The 26,880-nt window shown below is 36.7% G+C and overlaps 1 protein-coding gene across 1 annotated transcript in view; it reads right to left on the bottom strand.

The window, feature by feature from the left end:
- The window catches only part of ptc (protein patched), a 56,610-nt gene that overhangs the window by 7,368 nt on the left and 22,362 nt on the right, over window positions 1-26,880 (bottom strand). The window contains exons 2-4 of the mRNA XM_077439088.1: window positions 24,817-25,009; window positions 2,683-3,043; window positions 2,399-2,606 (exon numbers count right to left, since the gene is read on the bottom strand). Coding sequence (XP_077295214.1) covers window positions 2,399-2,606; window positions 2,683-3,043; window positions 24,817-25,009 — 762 coding nt within the window. The remainder of the gene's footprint in view (window positions 1-2,398; window positions 2,607-2,682; window positions 3,044-24,816; window positions 25,010-26,880) is intronic.

Raw genomic sequence — 26,880 nt, 5'->3', positions numbered from 1 at the left:
AATTGGCAAACTCTGATAAGAAACGATCGACTTGAAAAAAATAAAACTTTTAAATAAAAATGAGTCACAAATATCCAAGTCTGACCAGCAACACTGCAGATAATACTCGGAATAAATTCTTTTCCATCGGGGCATCGAGAAATAAATTTTTAAAATTCTTACGCTTGGGCAGCGCCAAGCCAGTTTGTTTTTCTGTTATGTAAATCCACACTTTTCAATTCAGAATTACTAAATTTGGTCTATAATCTCATGGGTTCGGTGATTATTCCACACAAAGCGATCTCGCAGACGTCACTAAAATCTGGCATGCGAACTCGAGTGCCAGATATTCCGTATTGCAATGTGCGAAATAATCCGTTTACCTATTTCATCATGCTCTAACTTAGACGGTTGTTGAAAGAGCCTAAGGGCGAAATCACACAGCGGTGAATATGGCACGTGGTTTTTTTTACTAACCTCTTATACGTTTCACATAGTTTTCTTTTAAGAAGTCATTTTTTATCTCTTATCTTTAGATACTTTTAAACATGCGAAAAAAATTAGGCGTGCCATACACAGATTTATGGAACGGGTAGCACGTGTCGTCCCAAAATTACCCTCTGGACCTTTTTCGATCAAATTGTATGCTTGTATTTATCCTTGCTTGACAGGTGTATCCCATATTTGAAGAAATGTAGGAAACCACCCACGGTGAGGAGCCATGCACACGATGTGCCGTTCATCGCTGTGTGTTTTCCCCCTAATACGAATTTTTAGTGGAAGTCTTTATTTACCCGTCCCAAATATGTATCTACGATATGAAAGTGAATGTTTGTTCATACGCTATGTATGTAAATCAAAATTAAACTGTAAATTGTTCTATTTTTTTTTTTCATTTTTACCAACCCGAGCAAATAATATATATGTAGATTTGATTTTCATTTCATCCACCTGTAAGAAATGCACTATTCATCTAAAATTGGATTCCAGAACCATTGAAAGACCTGAATTTGAATATTTTGCTGTTGAAAAGTGCAGGAATTTGAGAATACATTGAAAGCAAACAATTTAAGATTGGCTTCGTCGGTAGTTCTGGGAATTGGATAAATTTCGGTTTACAATGAGCCGCGGGCAGATGGGTACCCCTGGCCTGAGGGACGAGTACAATACCAGCTAATGCCGCGCGGGTGGTTCTCCATCACACGCGAGAGAATAGAGATGTAACAATATGGCGTGTTTCCTTGGACGAAAAAAAAAATGGTGATGTCGGCGTGGGTGGCGGCGGACTAACGACCGCCATCCCTCTCGCACCCCTCCCACAGCCGAGAGGAGGAGAGCGAAAGGGATGCCACAAAAGACGATCAACAAAACGGAACCGCTTCGGTATTATGTCGCGATCCCGAGAAAAACAGCCAAAAAGTGTTGCGTTACAACGGCGCAGACCTGGAGGTCGTACGTCCCATTGTACCTTGGCTGACAACCCTCATTTGGGTCCACGTCCACCCCCCGTCCGTCACGGACGTGAGCGGCATCCTCACAAATTTAAACCCTTTCCGCGTGGATGATGCAACAATTACCACCAATCCAGTCGTCAAGGAAAACCGTCGATGGCTCGAGAAAGAACTGAGATCGACATAAGTTCTGGGTGTATACATCGTAAAAGTAACAAAATTCTATACATACATTGAAATGAGTACTCTTTACAGAAGAGGAGGGAAATATTTGCAGGGTGAGATATGATAAGAGATTGATTCAAATTTGAGATAGTTTCGAGTTACAACTACATATATACAAACTCAATTATTTCCAGGAAAGGAATTGACGTAACTTTATCAAGTTGATGTGTAATTCAAAGAATATCATAGATCCTAGAAAAAACATAGATGCGCTTTTAAGTGGTGCAAAATTCTTGTGACTTACTCACTGGGTTGTTTTTTTTTTAAATACTTGATTGAAGTTTGATGAATTGTGTTCTTAAATAAATTAAAAGGTTTTGAGGGGAAGCTTGGCGAGTGAGACGTTTCACAATTTGTATCGAAATTGCCGAAAAAACGCTTCTTTTATATACAAATGGAGTTTTTCAAGAAGGAATACAAATGAGATGGACAATTCTTTTGCGGGGAGGACAAACGTCTTTCTTTTGAAGCAGGACGCATACAGAGCAGCGTGGAATAACGAGACATAATAAAGATTTACAGGTAGTTTTATAAAAACGCGGACGAAGATTTACAACCGAGGTGGGTGGATGTGAAGGTAGATAGGTATATACTTTGAATTATCTTCGGGTCTGAAGAAAAGGTGCTTAGTGACTTTCTCAACAGGTACAAAAGTAAATCGGCTCAGTTTTTTTTTTGTTCGCCTTGTTATTTGAACAACAGATGAATATTGCGCGAAACAATGAGTAAAAACATTAAATTACCTGTTGGGATCGTTTGTTAGGTGCTGTTTCTGGACAGAGTGGGTCTGTCGCGTTCAAGCATGGTTTCTCTTGGTATCCAGTAGTTATCCCTGCCCTTTTCATGTACGCGTCCAATGTGGAAAACGGAAATTGAATATTCTTCTTCTTAAATTCGTCTACCAGTTTTCTAGGATTCAGGTGGGTCCATTGTGGAGATATGTCCAATTCTCTGTTGAAAGAATTCTTTTTAGACAAACGTGAGCAAAATTTTAAGCGAGCAAAAAAATTTGAAAGATGGCACTCACGGTATTGTAGGAGGTAGGGCACTGGAAGCTAGCAGTTTCGAACCTTCCCAGAAGCAATCGAGCGGGGTGACTATAGCGCAAGGCATGATTAGTTCGAATATTTGGTTAACGTGATTTTTGTCGAATTCTGGAACACTCGGTTTGTAGCACAGCTCGCGCAATCCCCAAGAGAGGTCGTAAAGTGTGATTTTGATCTGTGATGCTCGACTGATTGCATCTAGATGCGCCAAAAGTGCACGAGGACTCAACGGAGAAATCGACGGATCTCGAGCAGCTTGGAGAACCAGCTGGTGGGTAGCAATGCTAGATTCACCAAGAGCATCACGTGAGTATTGTAACTCAGCTTCCAAACGTCCACCTTCTGAAACAACAAAAATATTTCGATCAGCATTTTTGAAAAAATCAAGGACATTATAATTACAATTTTCACCAATTTAACTATGGAGAATTAATCCACTGCTCCATTTGGAGCAGTGGATTAGTCGAGTAATAAATAAAGCTCTAACAACACTTTTATTCAAATACTATTAATCAAATTACAATTAAACTTTGACTGAGGAAAAGTTATGGATCTGCTAGGGTTTCAATAGAAAAACCTACAAAAAAACTCAAAGCATCATAGAGCTTTGACGCTAAATGATAAGGTTACACCTGCCCAGAGCAGCATTAACATTTATTACCGTCCCAAAACCATTTAGGTGACAAATCAATGGAGACATCACACCTTTCCCGAACGGATCGACACACCCAAAAACCTCTGACTATTGTCACCGAAATGGTGCAACCATTAACATCACAATGAAACCGTAGAGCTTGACGTTTTCCAAGAACGACATGCATCCAAATAAAAACCGCCGTATCGTCAACCAGTACATGTGTATTTCTAGTTCACCGGTTCCGAGTCTTGGACCATTAAAATGGTAGAAATATGAACGCCAGCGACGATGAAGACGTCTCTAGTGAAGCAATTTACAAAATTACCCAGGGAGCCCAGAGCCGAATCTGTGGGTGAATGACATAAAACCGGTGAACCGGTTATGTATGATGAAGTCATTTGGGATCGTGTAATGGGAGAGCACTCCTTCTTCCTAATATATAACAATCATCATTAGGGCAAGGGTGGGTACGTGCGTAATCGTCAAGAGCAACCGCAGCCCTCATTATGGGCATATGGGTAACAAACTTTTGATTTCAACGGTTAATCGAAAACCAGCAGCGGTTTCGATGACAATCTTTCGATTGTAGAACAGGACTTGGGAAGTAAAATTAAACCGTCCCAAACGAGATATCTTAGATGAAAAAAATACTAGTAAAAATAAGCAAACAACCAACGCCAGACATCAGTGATAATATCGAAGGGAAGTAGCTCTGTTTTTTCTTGCACTACATCTCCCAACATTTGCTAACGATTTCCTCTGCTGGGAGATTTTATTCAAATAAACAAATTAAAGACTTCCTTTGGGAAATATTTCTATTTTAAGATCGTACAAATTTGAAAACATTCATAACTAGCAATAAAGTTGTCTTGATTTGAACCATGTTGATGTTACTCTTCTTATTCACATCAATGCAGTATGCTAATTAGTCAAATAGAATCTATGAAAGATTCTATGTAAGTAAAACACTTGATTCTACAGAATTTTATGTATCTGCTTAAAAATGTAAGATATTATTAAAACACAGTTGATATTTAAAAACATTAACAAGTATTTTAATTTCAAAGCTTACAATTTATTTTTTTCAAAAAATGAAATACCATACTGAAGTTAAAATGTCAGCTTTAGTTGGTTAAATTTATGGCACATTAATTTGCTGATAGTAAAAGCAAGAAGATGAAGTACCAGACTCGACGATATGAAAGTAGTAGTGTACAGTTTGATCTCAACGAAGCTGAAATAGCTTGGGTATTCTCTACCGTCAACCAAGGCAAATGGGACCATAAAATATTCGACTTTGACTTCTAGAAAGCCGTTGGCGAGTTAAAGAGTTGAGCGGCCCCAGTAGTCGTTTCCTTTCTGCGGTCTATCTTACGGCCCATAAAATCTATTCTGAAACGTTGTGCCAACATAACTTCGGGCCTAGAGCGCGTTACAGTAGACAGACAGACAGACACTCGGCAAGTGGATGTTTACGGATGCCGCGTTTATGTATTCTGTTATTGCTCGATAACGATATGCAGTAGATAAGTTCCCACAAAAAGTCTCGGAGCGATAAGATCTCTGGAGAAGTAGATCCGACCTTTTCGGGGAAACTTCTTAGCGTCTCGCTTCCGCGAAGAGCACACACATCGACATGACGACTCAATCAGTAGGTAGGTATGGTTTGATTGAGACATCGTGATCCTGGTATTATACCTGGCGAAAGGTGCAGCAGTCGCTCGAGGTCGCCCATTAGCGGTCCGACGATTATTTTATAACAATGAGCGATATGTTCATTTTTGTAATGTGCACACACACACGAGTCGACCACCAACGGCGATGAGGAATCAGGGCTGCCTGAATTCAACCAAGGTCCAAATGATCCAAAGGACATCAATTTAGCGCCATTAGTACCAACGAGCAACAGAAATATTGAAATTGAGTTAAAATAATATATGGTTTGGCTGATAGATCTTAAAAAGAGGTTCAGTTATAGTACATTATCGTTGCTTTGGGTCGTTTCATCCAGACTAAGAGCCAAAGCTGTCCAACTAAAATTTTAAAAAAATAAGCTAAAATTGAGATCAAATTCTGTGGTTTTCAGTAGGGTGTTATAATTTATATAAAAATAATATTATATAGACTTTTTATGTTACGTATTTTAATAGAAAAAAGTGTGACATAGTTTTCTGAGAGTTTTGGAATATTGAAAGCAGAAAGAGTAGATGAATATGATAAAAGTTGGTAAAAATTTTCAATGGGTAAGCTTTGTTTATGAAGGAAACTGGATTTTTCACACGAAATTATCATTTCATTCGTTATTATTTTACAGTGATAATTTTTTTACTGTCGGGCTTTTTTTTATCAGAAACTGAGTTATGATCTAAATTTCTTAATTACGGCTTTTCAATTCATATATTTCTCTATATTATTGTACCATCTGGTTGTCAGGAGACAACCAATAGGCTGTATTGCAAAACGACTCGTTAGTTTAAAAAAATGTTCAAGTGGCGCCGCAACGATAAGTGTCATATTTTCTATGTTACTAACCTCATCATTCATATCTTTCACCGCTTTATAAAGCGTTTTTCTTTGGAAAGTATTCCTGACATTTCTCTAGTGGCCTAATAATCTGCATTTTGCGGATCTCAAAATGGAAATAAACAGCAAATATAATTATTCTTAAAATACTAAGTAGAATATGGTTGTCAGAAGACATGGGCGGAAGGGTAAAATGAGATTAGTTGAGCGTTTAAAAAATTGTTCACTAGGCGGAGCGCCATGTTACATGTCACATTACATGTTACCAACCTCATCATTCATACATGCATTCTTCTGGGTTAAAAAAGTATGACCTCACTACTAACTTTGACCTCAATTACAACATTTTCTTGAGGTAAAAAATGTAGTCAGCTGGTTGGGTACTAGTTGTTATAAAATGTCTTTGATATTGACAGGATGATGATTTGACGGATGCAAATCTTGCATTATTTCTAAGAAAAACGTGAAACACTTTGGAAATATGCATTCACATGTGAGATTTCGATTTTTAGGATATATGATAATTCCAAGACATTTCAACATCTTTCAAGGTACGATCCCGAGCCATTCAGACTTGGGTTGAAAGTTCTACAGCTGAGAATAATTTATGGAACCAGTGAAAACTCGACTCTTATCGCCAGTCTGCACTCTATCGTATCTGTCGTGAACTCGCATTAACGAGAACTTAACTTTAACGGTCGTTAAAAGTTTAATGGATTCGTACAATAACTTTTGCCCAGCCCTGAGCCGAAGAGAGGGCCGGCCGGACCTCCCGAGTTAATTCTTATCTGTTGTTGGCGAGCCGCTAATAAAACAACCAGGACGGATGGACACAACAACCAAGAGCAAAAAGAGTCTGTGGAACGGTGCGTGGCTCGGATCCACATCCGTAAACATGGCGCGGACCGGTCACAGACACGCGTGACGTATGGCCACACGAGTCGGATGCAAATCAAAAAAACCCACAACAAAGTATAGACCAAAAAAATACCGTGGTCGTCCATCTTGACATCGTTTGCAGACGACCACACGCGGACGAAATTAAATTAATTAGAGCAGTGTTATTGTATGTCACAGAGTTTGAAAGGCGTGGATGGCAACACTATTAATTACGAATAAGTTTACGTTGCCATGTGGACAGTTTGCATGTGCCTTTTATTTATTTATTTTTCTTAGACGAAAAAAAAACACTACTACAAGTGTGGTCATTTATATTGACATCGTTTTGAAGACCACACGCGTGGGCAAAGCGAATGTGCATATCTATAGATCACTTCGGTAGAATGAGTCCAACGGGCAATTAGTCCCGTGGATTGCCGGATAGCGGCAATAGTCAATTGGCCTATTGGCTATTATTGAATTGCAATGAAAACGCAAGCTAAAATTAGCAGGAAATGACGTACGTGAGCGAACCAGCGGTCGACAACCGACCCAGTGTTCGGAGCGGCATAAAAAAATGATAAAAACGATCATCACTCAGATGAAGAGAAAAAAAAGCCGGAGTTCCAAACGAAAGTTTGTTTATACAAGATTAATAACAAGTGTTAATCGTTTATGACACTTAATTATGCGTAGTAAATTTTAAACGAGACCGGTTTGCATCTGAGGAGCCGTCCTTGACAAAGCACATACGTAGTGCAATGCGGTCTTTTTTTCAACAAACAAGATGAAAAAAAAACTGGGTTCTTAGTAAGCGGCTGAAATATAAGTCAGTTATTTTGACCAGATTTTAGACATATACACATATTTTAAATAACAGAATTTTAATCAATTGACACTTGTGACAGCAGCTTGTGGTTGTTTCTTATAAAACTTTTTTATAAGGAATAAACTTTTGATTGACGTTTTTGAACTTGTTAGTTTCTGCCGGCCCGAATTTTTGGTAACGAATTAGATTCATAGCATTTCATATAATTACATCCTTGTCTGGCCAAATCTATTATCCATTACTACGCCCTCCCCCCCCCCCCCTAAATTATACTGACTAAAGTAGTTTTACTACTTTTTTGTATAAACTAGGATAAAATTAAATTAAAATTAGTCACTGTCTCACTGTCCTACATGTCTATGCCGTATCTATTTACATGTTTCTAGCATGAGCTCAACATTGTAAGCGAGTGCAACTAAAATAACTGTTTAGTTTTCATAAATATGATGCATTAAAATAAATAAATTGTTTCGTTTTTGAACTTTGGTACCAAAATACCATATTTCGATAAGGCTCTTTCTAAAATGCTGCATATTTCATAGACAAACTTACCAAAATCGTTAATATAGAATTTTTGTACAGTGACTATATAGTAGGGTGGGACCATATTAATTTTCTAACCTAGAGGAAAGCATGTATGAATGAGTTTGGCAAGCTTGAGAATAATGAATAGTGAGGTTGGTAACATGTAATGCAACGGGTAGATCATTGTGGCACTCCGTCGAGTAAACGATGTTTTAAGCTGCTCAACGAGTCTCATTTTACTCTACCGCCTATGGCTTCCGACAACCAAATCTTACAGTAATATTTTAATAATATTACATTTGCTATAATACTTATTCCATACTTATCTTAACTTACTATATTACTTTTTTTAATCACAAGAATACAAAAAAAAAACGATTGTCTTCCTTAGAAGACATAATTCATTGCATTTTTATTCTGAACTTTCCAAAATGCAAACTATTGGACTACTAGAAAAAACGTTTTATATAACGGTGAAAAAATGATATAAAACGCTTTTATTTTTCATAACCAATCGAAAACGAATCAGAAAATCGTTCTCACATTCAAAACCAGTAGTAATTTATTACTAAAGTGATATTACAAACATTAAAAAACATCGCCGACGATTATACCAACATTCGTCGAAACGCTTTTAAAAGGACACAAAGTCATTACGCAACGTGATATATTAAACACACAACTGCCGTCGAAAGAAAAAGTGATAACCGAATAAATAAAACGATGTGAGCTGCACGCAAACCGCCGATTTGCAAAAGCTGTGCGCGTAAAGTCAAAGAAACACAGACGTATCGTGAGTAGATTGTGCGCGAGAAAGACGTGTGGATCGGTGTGAGCGAGAGAGACAGATGGCAAAACTAGCGAGTGCGAGCGAGACAGACGGCCCACACGCGCGCAATCTTGGTGGTCCCGAGGTATGCGCCAAGAACAGGGCTGCCACAAAAGTACAAACGCGCCTATTCAATGCCGAATCAGTGCTTATCGTCACGATAGAATGGCGATAAGCGAGGATGATTCACGTATGCAAAAAATAATAATAAATGATTTTATACAATGACGTCGTCACATCAAAGGCGAAATCGGCGGACGAATGCAAAACGAGGCAAAGGAATAAGTTATCGCTCGAGTTGCGGTTAAACCTTTTTTGTTCGGATTATCTTGTTTGAATGCACGATTGTGAATATACAACAATGCACGAAAGCTACACTATCAGAGCGAAGAATTCGAGAATGAAATTTGTAAGCTTCATATTTCAAATTAAAATGAATATCACATCAAACTTCTCCACTATAGCAAAATTGGTAATTGGACTATTCGTCACATTGGGGTGGTCACAAAGACAACTTTTGCCATGAAAATCGCGAATACACAATATTTGGCACTCAAGTTCTCGTTACTATGATAGTTATCGTTAGTATGACGGACTTTTCGGCTGCCAGATGTTCCGTTATAGAGATTTTAGTGACTTTGTGACGAATAATTTGTGACCAGTAATCACCGAACCAGCAAAATTCTAGGTAAATGCTTGAGCTATAACGAAATGCTGTAGAATATTCAGTATAATGAAACTTGGCATCGCTTATCTTTAACGAATTTCACATAGCCAGCAGTTTGGCTTAATGGTAGCGTATATATTATAGCGTATATTCACCAAACTGCTGGTTAGATTTGGGGGTTTGTGACTCCAAATCGATCGTTTCTCTATCAGAGTTTGCCAATTTTATCTGATCATTGTTGAAACGATTCCTGAAAATTGGTAATAGATCATTTCCCGTTGTCACAAAATCTTTGTGTATAATTTGTAAAAATTATGCACAGAAATCTGAAATCTATATATGTCTCTATAATTTCGTTGTTTATTATGTGTATAAAAATTGTGCACAAAATCTAAAAATAATCCATAGATGTCTCTATGATTATTATTTCTGTACTTGATTAATTATTGTATTCGATGTTTATTGAACGTACTGTATACGTTGTCTTACCATTCAACGTATTGTATACGTTGTCTGACCGTTGTCGTATACTCGTCGCATTGGAGCGATCTGTAATGACGAGTGTACATCGATTGTAATAAAATAAAATAAAATAAAAATAAAATATCATATATGGGATTTACTCTATATTCTTCTTAAAATGCACGTTTGATACGTTTGTAAAACAAAGTTATATAAAACTTATTTTGTTGTATGACGTATGAATGCGAAAATTTGACTTTTAGCACAATTATAAGAACAAGGTGAGAAATATATAGTAACGAGCTTGATCAAGATAGCCAGACGAAAGAACAAAAATAACAAGTATACACGCTTTTTTGCACGACTCTATGGTCAAACATTGTACATAAGTATTGTAGGTATTATTAAAAGCTTTTATTTTATATACATACATATATAAATACAGGTCAATTCCAAAAATCGAAACATATGGAAAAAATTCGCAGCATTTTATAAATCAGCAAATTTGAGATGCTGGAAACTCGAATTTTGTGAGAAATAAGACAGAATTGCCAATTTGTTAGGCAAACTCTGATAGGAAACGATCGACCTTGGAGTCACATATCCAAGATCTGACTAGCAGCACAAGACCAGGGATTCAATCAGTGACCACTTAATTGAAAGCATTACGCGCTAACCATCTTATGGTTAACGATATTCAAGGTGATAGAGAATATTTAAAAAGCTTTCATTTGAAAGGACGGTGAAAAGCTGAAAATGGTGGCGATAATATTGTGGAAGACCGGAAACTTTACCAACACTATTAAAATGTAAAGAACGTTTCCTACATTCAAAGGTAAAATCATCATACATAAAAATACTGGAAACAAAAATACCGGTAAACGTTTTAATGAATGTGAGAAGAACTTAAATTGACATTACGGGCGCTCGATTCAACGGCTATTCATTCACCATCACTGTGCAAATATTTTACAGCAATGACCGATACGATATTCAAGGCCTAAGGTTACATTCCACGCACATATTATATCTGGAAATAGGTGTTTATTTAATTTGTACACACATACAAATTTACAATCTCCAATCGGGTGACGAAACTGTTTGCTTGTAAAAACACGTGGAAAATGTTTACAAACACGGATGCGCGAATATGGAGTATGTAGTTTATTTTCATTATGCAATGTGAATAATATAAACAGACGTATCTATGTATGTATATATGTGTGGTCCGGCGAGACGCACGGCCCTGTACTCGTCTGGGGGCCGTTCAATGTCGAACCGGAATGAATGGCGGAATGCCGCCCACCGCACTCGCTTGCACTATATTTAGTGGCGGCCCTGTTGCGTAAAACGGACGTAAACACCGCCAAATGTCAACTGGACCATCTTGACTTAACCCTTCTACGACAGAGACGACACTAGTTAATTTTAATTTTATATGGTATTTTTTACTTCATTCAATATTCATTATATGAACATAATGCTTGTACATATCAGAGATCTGGAGCAACCACTTTTTTGAGTAGCTCCGCTCCAGCACCGCTCCGACACCTCAGTACTTGCTCCAACTCCGCTCTGTGCTCCGAATAGTTTTAATAGGAATCATATTATTTATCATCTTTATTTATTTAATTTATTAATTTTATTCATATACATATGATAAAAAATTATAAAATTGTATTTATAGACAATTTATTTACTATTAAAATATTTAATATATATCATGAAAATACATACATATGTAGATATAAGTGAATATAACCATACTATACGGCGTGCATATGGTTGTCCCAAACTACCATAGTAACAAGAATAGAGAAAATAATCAAGAATACAATTTGATCACGATGGAAAAATAAAAAAAAAGAAAGCGCGCGCACACATTCATTTGTACAAAACAACAATAAGTAAAAAAAAGTATATAAAACAAAATATTTATAAAATAATATAACCAAACTACATGATGTGCCACATGTGACTAGAGGTAGGATAGTCACAGTGCTATCCATTGTTCGGCAAACCTTTAACAATGCATTTACAACCTTTGAACAATACACGGCCCCCTCAGTCTCCGGTGACTACACATGTCAAATGCGCTGCGCTACTATTCAGTGCAATTTAGTGCATCTTTCCGGGAACCGTGCAAAACATAGGCGAATGGAAGCGTGTTGGAGAAGTCTTCATCCAGCAATGGATGGTGAATAGCTGTAAATGATGATGTTGATAAATAGTTTCAGTGCAGTTTTCATCTTCAATAAACTAGCAGCATAGATCAATGGTTAGCATGTAATGCTTGCAATTTTGTGATCACGGGTTCTATACCGTATGTTGCTGGACCGACCTTGGATATGACTCCAAGGTCGATCATTTTCTATCAGGGATTGCCAATTTATCTGACTTCATTGTACGGTTCCAACAAATTGGCAACCCTGTCTTATCCCTTTCGCAATAATTCGAGTTATTCAGCATCTCTTTTTTGACTGATTTGAAAATGCTGCAAAATTTTGTCCACATATGTCTCTATGGGTGTTAATCGTTTGACCATTGATGTCGTGTTTAAATGGATGTATACCTGTTTAAATAATTATTAATCTGTATAGCATGCTCATCGCATTGGAGCAATCTGTTGATTATGCATGATTGATTTAATAAATAAAATAAATAAATCCTATCTCAAAAAAAGTCACCATCAATTAAATTAAAAAAAAACGCTGTATATTTGCTTTCTATACTACATTTACCTATAGAACATATTTTATACGATTCGTGAGATACGATTTATCTCGTACGTAGCCGGAAACGTTTGTTAAGGCAATTCAATAGACAGCGAACTGTCGCGTAATTAGTTGAGCAATTTGTCGCAGTGACAAAGTGTTAGTTAGGAGCAGGTCTTTCAAAAAATTGAAATATTGTCAAACAACAAACCAGCTTTTTTTCTATCAATTGTAAATTGTATTCGATAAAAAAATTATGCAACCTAAGTTGAATGATTCGACATGTCAAGTACAATATATATCTCTACGACAGTAAGATCGTTTAATTTGTTAGACGTATATTTTCCTGTTTTTTTTTTTAATGAGATACATAGTATATAAAGAAGGAAAGTAAATCGGCATTTCATAAGGAGGCGGATTTAGAACTGAGTGCGATACAATAAGTTATAAAATTCGCGTGTTTTGAATAAAATTTTACAGTATTGGGAATCAAAGTGGAACTTCTCAGTCAATTAATATTCAATTGAAACAACTGCAATTTAGAATAGATGAACAATTTCATGTCACACATATTGCATACGAAATTATCGCATTAATTATTTCGTATATAAAAAATTGAAATGCACGGAAGAAACAATAGAATACGTACGTGAGAAACTTGCTTTATAACGCTGATGCAACGAGGTTTTTTTATAGTGAATTTTAGCTATTATATATTTTTTACCCCAAATGAGTTCAAATTACCGATGTTCAACAAAACCGCATTCGCTTACGACTTGTATAATATAAAAAAAACATTGTGCATCGATTTTTTTGCATCCAAATTATAATGTAGAAACATGGTAATAATAGTATAGAGGGAATTACTAAATATATCACAGCCTACTAAAGATACGTTATCTCCTTAATGATTTATCCACTCTATGCGCCGAGACGTCGCATCATTACCAAATCCAACACCAAAACTAACGGTACAAAAAGAATTTTTACGGAATTTAATCGACTTTGATGAAAAAACCTATGGGAAAGTCAGACAAAACCAATATTTGACTTGCACTTCTCGGAAGATGACCACTCGAGGGGAACGCTGTTATATAGCCAGTGTCAAACTCTTGGGTAATTGACATTCATGAATCGCGATCGGACAAGCACGAGTCTACTCCACAACAAAAAAATACTAAAATCGTTTTGACAAGAGACCGAGATGAATAAAATGCCGAAAGAGCGTAAAGTAAACATTCCCAGATCGCGGAGCAAACAAAGATTTGAACTGATCACAATGGTGGAAAGATACGACGTGAAATTACGATTCGTCACCGGAGAGTCGACGATGCTTTACGTGCGTCCAAGGGCAATTTCGCATTATGCTGTTTTTAAAAGAAGTGCAACGAAAATGCAACAGGTACTAAAGTCCACCATACACAATAGCCTTACGCTTCGTTGCAAAATGCATTTTAAATTAATTAACTCAAGCGTGACGACCGAGAAACGCTTGCTTTGAATCCCAGAATTCTTGTTACAATATAAACATGTAATTTGACGATTGGTTATAATATATGTGACGTTCAGTGGAAGAGTTGATTTCATGATTTCTGATGAATGTTGAATGGTTAACTTTTTATTTGGATTCCATTACATCGTTTTAGACGACTGCAATTCAAATTCGCGACGTATTAAATATGTACTTAGGCACTCCGAAACATAATCCAAATTCAAATTTGGATTGTCGGGATAATAGCCAGCGCACGTACCAAAGCAAGGTTATGCAACTGTTAATACTGTTTAACGAGTTACATAGCTGGCATTCGGCCGGGTGGTAAATCACTCTTAACTGCTCCTTGGTCGTAGATTGTAAAAGATAAGACTGTAATAGACCTACCGCACGCAGTAATTGAAAATAATTTCGCTCGAGACGACGAATAAATCAAACCGAAAATCATTCTAAGTAAAATCCAACAGTGAGTCTCTGTTTAAATGTATTAAAACGAACGGGTATAATCAAAATTGAAATCCCTCCAATGTACTCGTCTATAATACGGGTGGCTATCGCTATGATAATAAGCACCGAGCAACAGACACATAGAAGTACCTAGAGCGAGATCAGTAACCTCGCATTAGATATAAGTAATATGTATAATGATAGCCGAACTGAGAAAAATGATTGCCTACCCGAAACGAAATCATATTCAATCTCTATGAATACATTACCCGAAATTGAATTCCCATTGCTCGGCTGGGTAAGCAGGAAGTTCTCATATGTGCACTACTTCACTACTGAAACCATCATATAAATTAGTGGGATCAATTTTGAGTGGTCGACCATTGGATTATTTTGTAGTTGATTTCTCAAAAGAAAATAATAATTGGAAAGCATTATGAAATTGGATCTTGTGCTGTATGTGGCTATACCTGAAAGTTGAAAATTGATTACTAAATATTAAATCTTAATATATGTAGACTTGGATTTGTGGAAATTAGATATATCAGGGTGATAAGTGTTTGTAAAGAATATGTAAATTAAGCTGATTAGGGCACGCAGGTACTACATACATATGATTGTTAAAATAAATAATAAGCTCTAAGTATCGGCAACCATAAAACCAGGTGTTTGAGCCTAATCTGTGAAAGAACACTAACCAATTTTATATGAATTTACCAAATGGTCTAATGTATTTCAAAATTCAGACGGCTAGTATTAAGCCAGGTATTCACGCAGTCAGTCGTTTAATCGAGTAGTCTTTTTTGAAATTGACCCATATTATATTTAAAATTAATTTGTGGGAACTTGGACTAGTATCTACATACAAGATAAGTTAACATCTAGCAAAGTATTGTTATATAATATATTAAAAAAGTTTAATAAATAAAAGATTATATCCGTAGTTTGAAAGCCGTTGATCTGAATAATATATATGTCAGAAAGTACACGAGTGGAATTAAAATGTTCATACATAACGCCCCCAACACAACAATAAAAGTATATTGCAGGAAATCAAAATGGTTTAGAAAGGGAATCTATTGCCCTAACCGAGTATAACCCTGTTTTTTATATGCACCGACCTATCTAGGTAAATTGTAATAATGTCACACGAGACATATTTACGAGGAAATCAAGGGATAAACGTATTAAAACTTTTTTCTATATGAAAGATTCTCAAAGTTTCATCAAAGGATATATGTAACTCCATACATTCGATTGAAATTGAGAAGAACTGAATTGGGGGGATGAATAGAAGGTTTTTTTTCAATTTGATGACACGACACACCCTTCGAACATATCAGGGTTTATGGAGACATCGACGCGTGGGCGTGTAAAAAACCTCACCAGCATTCAGGGCAATAAGAACAAAACAATCCACCGACAAAAAGATAGGTAAGACATCACAACCTACAATACAGGAATCTACTATGTAGGTGGTAGAACAATGAGAGATTGAAAACCGCAAACGTTCTCATGACAGATTCGCTTCAATACGACGACATTCCACGTAGTCGGCGAAAATTACAATTTCGCTAAATTGGTTTCCATTCCACGTAGAGATCGTATCGAGACACTGTAGTAATTAATAAAATATAAATCAGTCAGTGTGTGACTGCGTTAAGTGCAGTTAAAAGCTAATGACTCGATTAAATATGCATACATTTATGTCGGAAACTAGCGTAACCGGTAAGCGAAGATCGCGCTCGCTCTATAAATATGCATAAGAATTATTTATTACAAATTAAAAATGCTCGCAAAGCCAATGCCGACGACATTAACGTCAAAAAGCTTTTTTTAATGTCGCCATATTAAAAAGAAAACTGCAGATAATTCCGTCCCACATTAAGCGGATGCGATTTGCCCCTTTAAGTAGGATTTTTTAAGCCACGTTCCATGGACTACACAGGATTTAAATATCAACATTATAATCAAGTTCCTTCATGAGTATGAAGTATGTATGTATATACATAGTTCTACAAAAAAATAATTTAATAGTTACGATTTTACTTTGATGAGCCGATTACTTTCCTATGCGATTCTCCCTAACTTTACGACTCTGTTGATATAGAGATGACAGTAATCCCATATTTGCAATTCGACATGCACTCTGAAATTCGTCGATGCCATTAAAGTTTAAAGTATTATTTAAAGGTCCGTCAAGTATATATAATTTATGGGTCTACGTGACGAGACAGAATGTTAAATTACAGAAAACACAAATATCGGAAGGCAAAGATCGAAAATCGAGAGATCTTAAGTCGAAAGATCAAAAATAATGGTGCATGGTAAACGGTACATACTCACTTAATTTGCGCGAGCAGGATACAACAGGAACAAGAGGAACATGCTTTTCCTCCCGTATTCTGCGCGCGAAAATTAATACGGGAGGAAAAGCCTGTTCCTCTTGTTCCTGTTGTATCCTGCTCGCGCAAATTAAGTGAGTATGTACCGTTTACCATGTACCATTTTTTTTATCTTTCGATTTTCGATCTTTGCCTTCCGATATTTGCGTTTTCTGTAATTTAACATTCTGTCTCGTCACGGAGACCGATAATTTATATAGGACTGATAAAAATAGACGCAATAATTCGTCCAAAACTATAACGCGTTACGAATTCATCCGACTTATCACAATAAGAATATAAGATACGATGCAATACTTTTCTGCAATTCGACAAGGTATGCTACAGTTTAAATTAAAACCATATGGCACGGTTAGAAACCGACAGCCACTTTCATCTGTGAACGACAAACCACACTTACCTACCAATAAACCTGTTTCTAGCCGCAAGTGCACGTGTCTGTGTATCGGTCGCGAGTCCGAGAGGTGCACATCGGCGAATTGCGCGAACGTTTTAATTATTTGGAGGCACGACGAAGACGTCGGCCGTTAGTGGGTTAACGAGGCCGATCCTCAAACGTTTCAATTAAACGGAGCCGCGCCGCCTCCACGCCCACTTTCTCTCGTGATTCTCTAAACGCAAGACGATGATGATGTCTTCATCATCAGCCGCCCACGGCCTTCTTGGGCAACCCCGGTTAACCCACTCACTGCAGAGCGCGGCTAAATGCAACAAGGTATACACACTCTCGTTGCATGTGATCTACTGTCGATTTTGCATGTGATCTACTGTCGATTTTTCTAGCCATGTTACACTATAAAATAAAACCTACCGACAACCCAAAAATAGAGGACTTCCACTATACTCCTCCCAGAACTACTATTATAATTTATTTTTATAAAGGACGCAAGTCAGTCGTTTAACCCCTTGAATGCTGACCAACGTCGATCAGCGTTTTGCAAACAAGTCCATGGGCCTGAAAAACGCCGATAGACGTGGCATTGAACATGGGTCGTGTAATCCGTGTCATTCATTTGTCAGCGTTTATGAAGACTGGTTTACACCGGAATTTATGAATGTATAACCATAGCAGAATTTCCCGATGGAAATCCCTAACTGCTTAGTATTTTAGATTGTCTTGGCATTTAGATTGTGAGCATTACATTTTAACAACAATGAAGAAGATGGAACATTCATTAATAGACTTCTTTTGTTTATTTTATATTGTTGCAAGATATTAGAGAGTCTAAAGTTTAGACTCTAAACATACCTTTACAAAACTCGAAATTCTCGGCAGTAGTTATCTAGGGTTTGTTTTGGATTAGCTACAATTTTTATATCTGCTTTCTATTGGATTTCTAAATATTTCTAGTTGGAAATGTTGGCGAAAAGGCGTCAGCACTCGGTGTTAAAATATATATTTAAATATATGAATATCTGCATATTTAAATAATCAATGAGATTTGATACGTAGCCAAATTGGAACAATGGTAGAAGGAGGAACGGTATCTGAAATATTTACAGGTCGGGGAAGGGTTAATCCATTGTTTACATAAACATGATTGTGAAGCCGAGAGCGGTCCAGCTGCATCGCAAATCTCGAATACAATTCAAGCGCCGAGGGGTAAACAGATGCGAGCAATAAAACTGACAAATCGCATACAATACGAACGACCGAATTGCATCACGAAAGAACAAGCGAACGAGGAAGTGCAGATCACTACGACCCTATCGAACGACTGACAGTAAAAATTCCGATCGTTAACTGTTTATTGTTGTGGCAACTTCGAGCTTGTATGATAATAAAAATAACATTTGAATAATCCCCGTTCCGGACGGAATTAAAAATAGAGTGATAAAACGCGGTAGCCGATCAGCATTACTGATTATTCATGCATGGATGAACCTCCTTGGAGCATCATCATGATCGTCAACTACAGATCCTAACAGCGAAGTCGCTCAGTTCGTAACGGGAAATTTAGATGTCAACAACGGGAAATGCTTTTCTTATGTTTGCATATATGTAGATCGTCTTCGTATTGGTGAAAATGGATACAGTATTGGGTATACTTATATTTAAGGGCACAAACTAGTAATTTGTGGAGAAAATGTAGAAATTAAACCGTGTCTACTTACTCCAAAACCTGGTAATCCTTTTCAGAAGCAACTTTATAAATCGTAGTTTTACCGACCGAATAATCAATGTGGGTGTACCTCAAGAATCTAATTTTGGCTCAAAACTATTTAAAATTTTGAACCAATACAAATTCAGAAATTCAAGTAAAATTCGGAATGAATACAATATTACCATTTCCTACAGTATAAATGCTTAAATAATATGAAACTAATACAGCAGTCGGTAGTCTTTTAGGTTATTCAAATCAACTTTTGGAACAATGGTAATATGTGTGGATGAATTTTTCTATATGTGTATACATGATTGTGGATATATACCACCATCAAAGGAACCGAGGACCGGATGAGAATTCAACAGCACTCTACCCTACCTCTTTTACTGTTCATTGAACTTTGATTATGACACTATTAACATTTTTGGTAAATAAAAACCTCGAGACGTTATCGACAAAGATCAGCGGTCAAGATGTTTCTTTTCTCAAGAAAACAGCCTCAATTCTCCCACGAGGCTATTAATTACATCACCGTTTGAGGATAACAACAACAACTGCAAAAAATAGCAATAACTCACACATATACCACCCGCGATTCAAAAACAAAATCTAAGAAACTAGCAAGAAAAAATAGCATAAACGCTTTTATTACTCACATGTGTAGAGCACACTTACGCGGAACTGTTTAGGCAAAAATCTCACATACATAAATCATAAAACAGCCTTGCCGTGCTCGAATACTCGATCTTCTCCCCTATAATAAATACAGAGGATGTTACACGTGCACCTAACGACAAAGGGCAATAGTGTGCGTGAAGATAGGTTTTGTCTTAGCCCGCATGGGAAATGACCTCTTCCGGTTAAATTGAGCATTCAACACGTCACTGCATAATACTAGCCGGGCTTGGGAAGTTACACCTCTCATTATTGTTACAACACGGCACTAGCGAGGAAATTAATTTATATAAGCGAATCTGTTAGAACCGACTATACACCAGCTGATTCTTTGAGATGAGAAAACAAGAATAACACATGCATTGCATTAGATTTCTTTTATATTTTCATTGTATAGAGTAGAGGTTGCATCATATTTATATATATATATATATATATATATATATATATATTTATTTATTTATATATATTTATTTATTTATTTTAAACAGACCATTGTGGCATAACAGGAATTCCTAAAGCGCCACAATGGTCAAAAAATATAGCACAAAAAAGAAAAAAAAACAAAATAACAATTAAACATAAACATAAATACATTCATACATAAACATAAAAAATAGCATTTATAATAACAGATAAAGTAAAAATATCAAATAAATATCAAAAAATATCATATAGTATATGTTCCATAACCAGTAGCATAGATCAATGGTTTCAATTGTATGGTCACGGGTTCTATCCCGTATGTTGCTGGCCAGACCTTGGATATGTGACTCCAAGGTTTCCTACCAGAGTTTGCCAATTTATCTGATATCATTGAAACGGGTTCAACAAATTGGCAACCTTGTCCTATCCCTTTTGCAATGTGGTAAACTGTAGTTTTCGTACATAGAGCAGTGATGTGCAGTTGTTCTTGTGCAATATTGCTGGACAACCGTCTCGTTCTCAGACTGTATTCGTTGGGGGGCGGTAGCCTCATGTTGAGACCTTTAACGGTCGAATTATTTGAGCTTTAAAGCGGGATTTGATCCCTTTTGCAAAAATTCGAGTTATTAAGCATCTTGATTGTAAAAATGCTGCAATAATTTGTCCACAGATGCATCTGTAGATGTTTATCGTTTCACCATAGATGTCATGTTTAATAAATGGGTGTACATTTGTTTTAATCTAATATATAATTTCAAAAGAGACTTTGTAAGTATGTATATAATGCTGGTTGGGAACATCGAAAAAAAATCAAAGTTTCTATGACGACGATTCGATATATGTATATGTTTTTCGATTCAAATAAATTTAATAAAAAAACAAATGAATATTTACTATTAGATTCGCCATGTTTAAGCTGTTTATATTACAAATACTTAGCGAAGCCAGGTAAAACAACTAGTAATTAATAAAAATAATTCTTAATCTGTTTAGCACACTCGTCGCGTTGGAGCAATCTGTTAGACGAGTGTGCATGATTGATTGAATAAAATAAATAAATATATCACAGAATATTTTAGCAAAATCATGCTAGTGATCAGAAGCACAAGCATCTGAGAGGCGGTTCAGTTCCAAACGCATTGTCGCCACAGAATAGTTACGCGTACGACCCGACCCAACCGCAACTTCGGCGGTTCAACAAATTACAGTAAGTTATAAACCAATAAAATTCCATCCATGCATACTAAACCGACCGGAGAGATGCGCCGAGACTGCCAAATCTAAAAAGGTGACACTTGCGGTATACATCATATGCCGACGCTCGAATCTGATAAGCAAAACAGCGAGCGTCGTTCTCGTTCTAGGTGTGAACCGTGACTCGTGAAGTACGTGGATCATACACACATATATGCATTCGACCTCTCTATGGACACATACTGCATGAATAACTACATTAGATGGACACCGGCTGATATGGTGATTGACGCGCGGCGCGTACACAAAGCCACACAAAGCCGCACGCGCGTCTACGTCGTACGAGACTCTAGACTAGCAAGGTGGTCCTACGGCGACAATTAGCATACTCCATGGTTCGCCGGTGGTCCGTTCGTTCGCAAACCTGCATAAACATTCACATATGTGTATACAAAAACATATAAACATATATGTGTGTGTGTGGTTCTTCCGTCGACCATCTCGAATGGTGATGGTAGAGGGGATGACGCACATTTCCGTCGCAAATGTTGCTTTTTGCGATAGGTACCTCCGTGACGGGACAATCAAAGCGTTGATCGGATGGATCGACGAGCGTGGAATTGAAAAGTGGAGTTGGATTATCTGTCGTTGTGACATCGCTGCTAGTGGGCGTTGATGTGAAACCGAAAACTTGCGAAAAACTAACAGTTTCTTGGCGAGGCTCGGAATGGACCAGAGCAAACTGAAATGTAGCTTCCTGTTCGTGAAAAACAAATCCAATTTTCGATATGTAATCATCATCATAGTTTACATCCATTAATCATTAAAGAAGACCTCTCCAACACGCTTTTATTCTTCTTCTCTGTTTTGAGCAGCTGTTATCTTACACATTTTTCTAAATTCATCTACCCATCTTCTTTTCAGTCTTCCTTGCAACCTTTTCAAATTCTTTCGAGTACTATTGGAGCACTTCTTTCGTCCATTGTTTTAGGTACGTGATCGTTCACAAGTTGCATTGTTGAGAGATCAGCGATATTCCAGAGCCGTTAAAAGTCTATCTTGAATTTTACATTAAGTACCTATACACTAGTCACTACATAACTGAAACTTGCATAAAATCTACATATGTATCAGTGGCGTGCGCTGAAATTATCTCTCTTTTTGTCGTACAGCCTTATTTAATGTGCACGAGCAGGATACAAGAGGAACAGGCTGTTCCTCTTGTATCCTGTTCGTGCACATTAAGTAAGGCTTTACGACAAAAAGAGAGAGAATTTCAGCGCACGCCACTGAATTATGTATATACATACTAGATTTATGTATTATATATTAATATCTACCATAGGTGCCATGACAGGTCATGCCAAGATAGGACCTATGGTCAAACTTTTGTACATAATAAGTACTAAACATTATTATACAATACAACAGCATCATCAATGGACAAACTGGTACAAGCAACATATTCAATGTACGACGAATTTGTGAGAAACACATTCTACATAAAATTAAGGCAAGCATATTTTATTTTAGTATTAAAAAATTGGACATGTGACCAGATAAAAAAAACATGTAAGGTTTGTGAGGTTATTCTCATAAAGGAGCGTGGTTGCCTTCCCAGTGTCTGTCTGTCTTGTCAGTGGGAACTAGGACACTGCCGATTAGGTAGAGTTGGAATGCAACGTTTCGTAAATCTGATTCACTCTACCGTGCGTACAAAAATTGCACTTAAAAATCAAATTGAGTGCAGATAAACAAGTCTAAAAGAATCATAGAAGATGATATAAAATTGTAGAAGATTAGTAAACAAGATGAATGTGCATTTGGGCACATTAAATTACAAGAACATTTGTATAAAAGAATTATACAAAACTAATTTTTAGTTGATACATACATAAGGATCATAACCTAATTTATATCAAAGGATTATATACACCGTGTACATAGTGGAGCGACGCCACGGTTATGAAATCTGTGCAAACCCAATGCTCAATACCGATGTGTATTTACGTTTTGATAATTTTACGAATGACTCACGATTGCGCGTAATTTAAGGTCAAGGAAATATGAAATAATAAACAAACTAAATTAGTAAAGATAAGACTTAAAATAAATAAAAAAAACAAGCGAAGCGACGACTCGCTATAAGATTGTAAGCCTTGATCGAAGAGGTCAATCAGATAAATTTGGCACAGGCATTGATCATCAAGTTCAAGTGCATATTATACGCATAACATTTGTGCACATGTTCCATTAATATAAACAGCATTTCATGCGGAGCTAATTACAACGTACATATGTGGGTCAGTGATGTGGTATGAAAACCAAATATGACTGAAAGACTACAAAGCGGTAAATATTTTAAAAATTAAAACACAATACTTGCAAACGTACGTTTCAAAAATATCTCGCGTCTCATTTGAATATATTCAAAGGTTTTTTGTGACTGTGGGAAACACTCACATAGCGGCTGGATTCTCAGCGGAGAAGAAGATTGATTGACCGCCGGGGAATCTGCGTAGGAAGATAGAGTGCCAAAGTCGAGACGAAAGTTCTCAATGCCAAAAGTTCAATAGACAGGACCCATATAGCCCGTTGGTTTTGGACCAATCGATGTGATAAATACCAAATAAAACAAGTCTATGATTAAACATTTTCGTATGAAGCATTTTTATTAGCTTTAAAAAGGCGTATCGAAAGTGACGAACATTAAAATGATGGCATAGGAAAGGGTATCAACATCGAATGTAACCATTTCAGCAATCGATTCAAACAAACCAAAAAAATATATATACTGCCGAGAGATGGAGAGAATTATCATAATTGGAGCGGTACCACAAATATAACTTTGTAACATTAAATGTATACACATATGACACTTGTGAATATCATCATTGTCACATCATAAATGAACCGACAATAGATAGGAAAGTATATGACAGAAAGGAAAACGATTTGAAGAAAATCCAAACACATATCCCAGACAAGCATTAAACCAAAAGCTCTACACTCTAAAATGCAACTTGTGTTTAAATTCGGATAAAATCTTGGTATCAAACATCAAGAAGTAGTCTGAACAGTGTATAACGGGAAGGAGTGATTTGTAGACAATCCAAACGCGTACTATATATATAAATCCCAAGTGTAAGCTTTACAATCTGAATGTAGCTTGTACATACTTGAATTCAGATAAAATCTGGCAACCAAACCTCCACTACTTTGGTTCTGCTACAATTACCACTATTACAGATCCCATCGAAAGCCGTAAAGTATGGAAAGTTGTAGATTTCTGAAGATGCTAACCTTGTATCCAGAGTTGTTCGACCCTCGTATGCATCTGGGCAGATTTGAGACCCACACAGAAGGAGGCCAGGACCAGGATGGCCACGAAAAGGACCTTCCCAGCGTGGCTGTGGAGGACACTGCCGAGCCACGCGAGCCGTTCCTGCAGCCAAGCACGGGCCCACAGCGCCGTTCGTCCTCCCCTGATTCGCCCCTGAAAAGTACAACAATAAAACACAATTAGTCAAATGAAAGATAATAGAAAACGTCTAGAACACATCCACCTAAATTAATTTACAACAAGCCGTCGGCAATTATTCGACGGAAGTCCGTCGATGACAAAAATGTATACACACATAGTGTGCGGTAGGGAGAGTGAGACTGATGCGATAGATTGCCGCTATAAGTCATCGTTAACGATTTGACTGGGGGCATAAATTTTCATCAGCGGATGGTGTGGTAGTATCAAAATAAATTAAGGGGTTAATGGAGGGGTTGCTGCGCCGCCTCATCTTTTGCCCGACGTCGATATGAAAATGTGTACACCATCGATCAAAAGTGATCGATGGATTTTGCACACAATCTATTCATTATGTAAAAAGGGTTCACTTCTTAGAACTACTATGAAGGTGATAGTTATATAGGAATGTGCGAATAGCCGGAATTCAAATTATTATCTGCAAATTGCTTCCATTCGCCAATTTGTACTAACAGCTGTTTTTATTAGTGAAAATACCGCGCTCTGTACAGGATAAATTATATATAATAAAATAATGAAGTCAGGTTTTATGTCAATCGCAAAATGCATTGTAATTATTCGACAGCACCAATACATTGCTGCCACAAAATATTCTGAGAAAATGTAGTTATAAACATAAAAATATAAGCTGTGGTTTCCGGTTATAGAGCAAGCTTAAAAGTAATGTGAGCTTTGTATTGTTATTTTTAGACTAGTTTAATTCAATAAATACAAAGTTTGTGCCTTATCGCAAAAAGTATTCTTATAGGTGTGAATGTTTGTTCCATTAGGCATCAGATAAGCTACTTAACTATAACAAGACCGAATCGCTTAAATTTTTTCAAAATCTGTCCAAAAATGTAGATACACAAAAGGTTCATCCTTAAACAATTGAAACTGATCAATTTATTTATGTAGGAATTTGCTCGTTTGCTCATTATAATATACAAAAACCTAAAATAACACGACTACAATATTACGAGTGAATCATCCACAAATATATGAACTTTACAAACATTAAATATTTTCATTATATCATTTATATATAAAATAAACAATAGAGGTCCTAGCTTAGACTCCTGCGCCACTCCATGTGGATTGATTAAATTTTTTGAAAGTCTGTCATTCATTTTCTCATTCTGTCTTTTATTATTCAGATAGCAATCAAACCAACTTAATATTCCATTATCAAATCCAAACTTACTTCATTTATTTTAAAAAAATCTCCTTATCTATAGTTTCAAACGCTCTTTTGAAGTCCAAAAATATAGCTGTAACTACCTTATTTGAATCATCAATCGTTCCCAACTAGAAATTATATTTATACACATAAATCATAGTCAATACGACTGAAAAGTTTTTTTTTTAGAACTAACCATTCACGGGCTCTGCTAATATATGAGGGGAAAAAGTCTGAAAATTTAAAGGCCTTTAAGGTCTTTAGTAGGTGCTGATAGTAAAATCCTATAACATCGATCGTCTAAAGGTGCTTCTGTGGTTTGCAACCTTATGGACTATGTAATGTCAATTCCCTTTCATTCAGACCACAATCCACTGAACGTAAGCTAGTTTCAAAATTGCGCGTGGCTGTTAAAAACAATGAATGGAGCAAAGCATCGGATTGAAAGCAAAGAGTACAGCATAAGCACATCAAATAAAAAAATAAAAACCAAACCAACTTGCGAACGAGAATCGGATCAATAAATCGAATTAAAAGTTTAAGGGTACCCAAGAGGCCATCATTAAAAATGAGGAACGACCTCGGACGACGGGTCGTTATTATTATTATCATCGCAAAAACGACGATGCGAAAAAAAGAACGGACCGCGCTGTGTGGGCGAAACATC

The sequence above is a fragment of the Arctopsyche grandis genome, chromosome 10 (assembly GCF_051622035.1).
Source record: "Arctopsyche grandis isolate Sample6627 chromosome 10, ASM5162203v2, whole genome shotgun sequence".
NCBI classification, from domain to species: domain Eukaryota; kingdom Metazoa; phylum Arthropoda; class Insecta; order Trichoptera; family Hydropsychidae; genus Arctopsyche; species Arctopsyche grandis.
The sequence above is the reverse complement of the archived record's forward strand: the minus strand, read 5'-3'. Positions and strand labels throughout refer to the sequence as shown.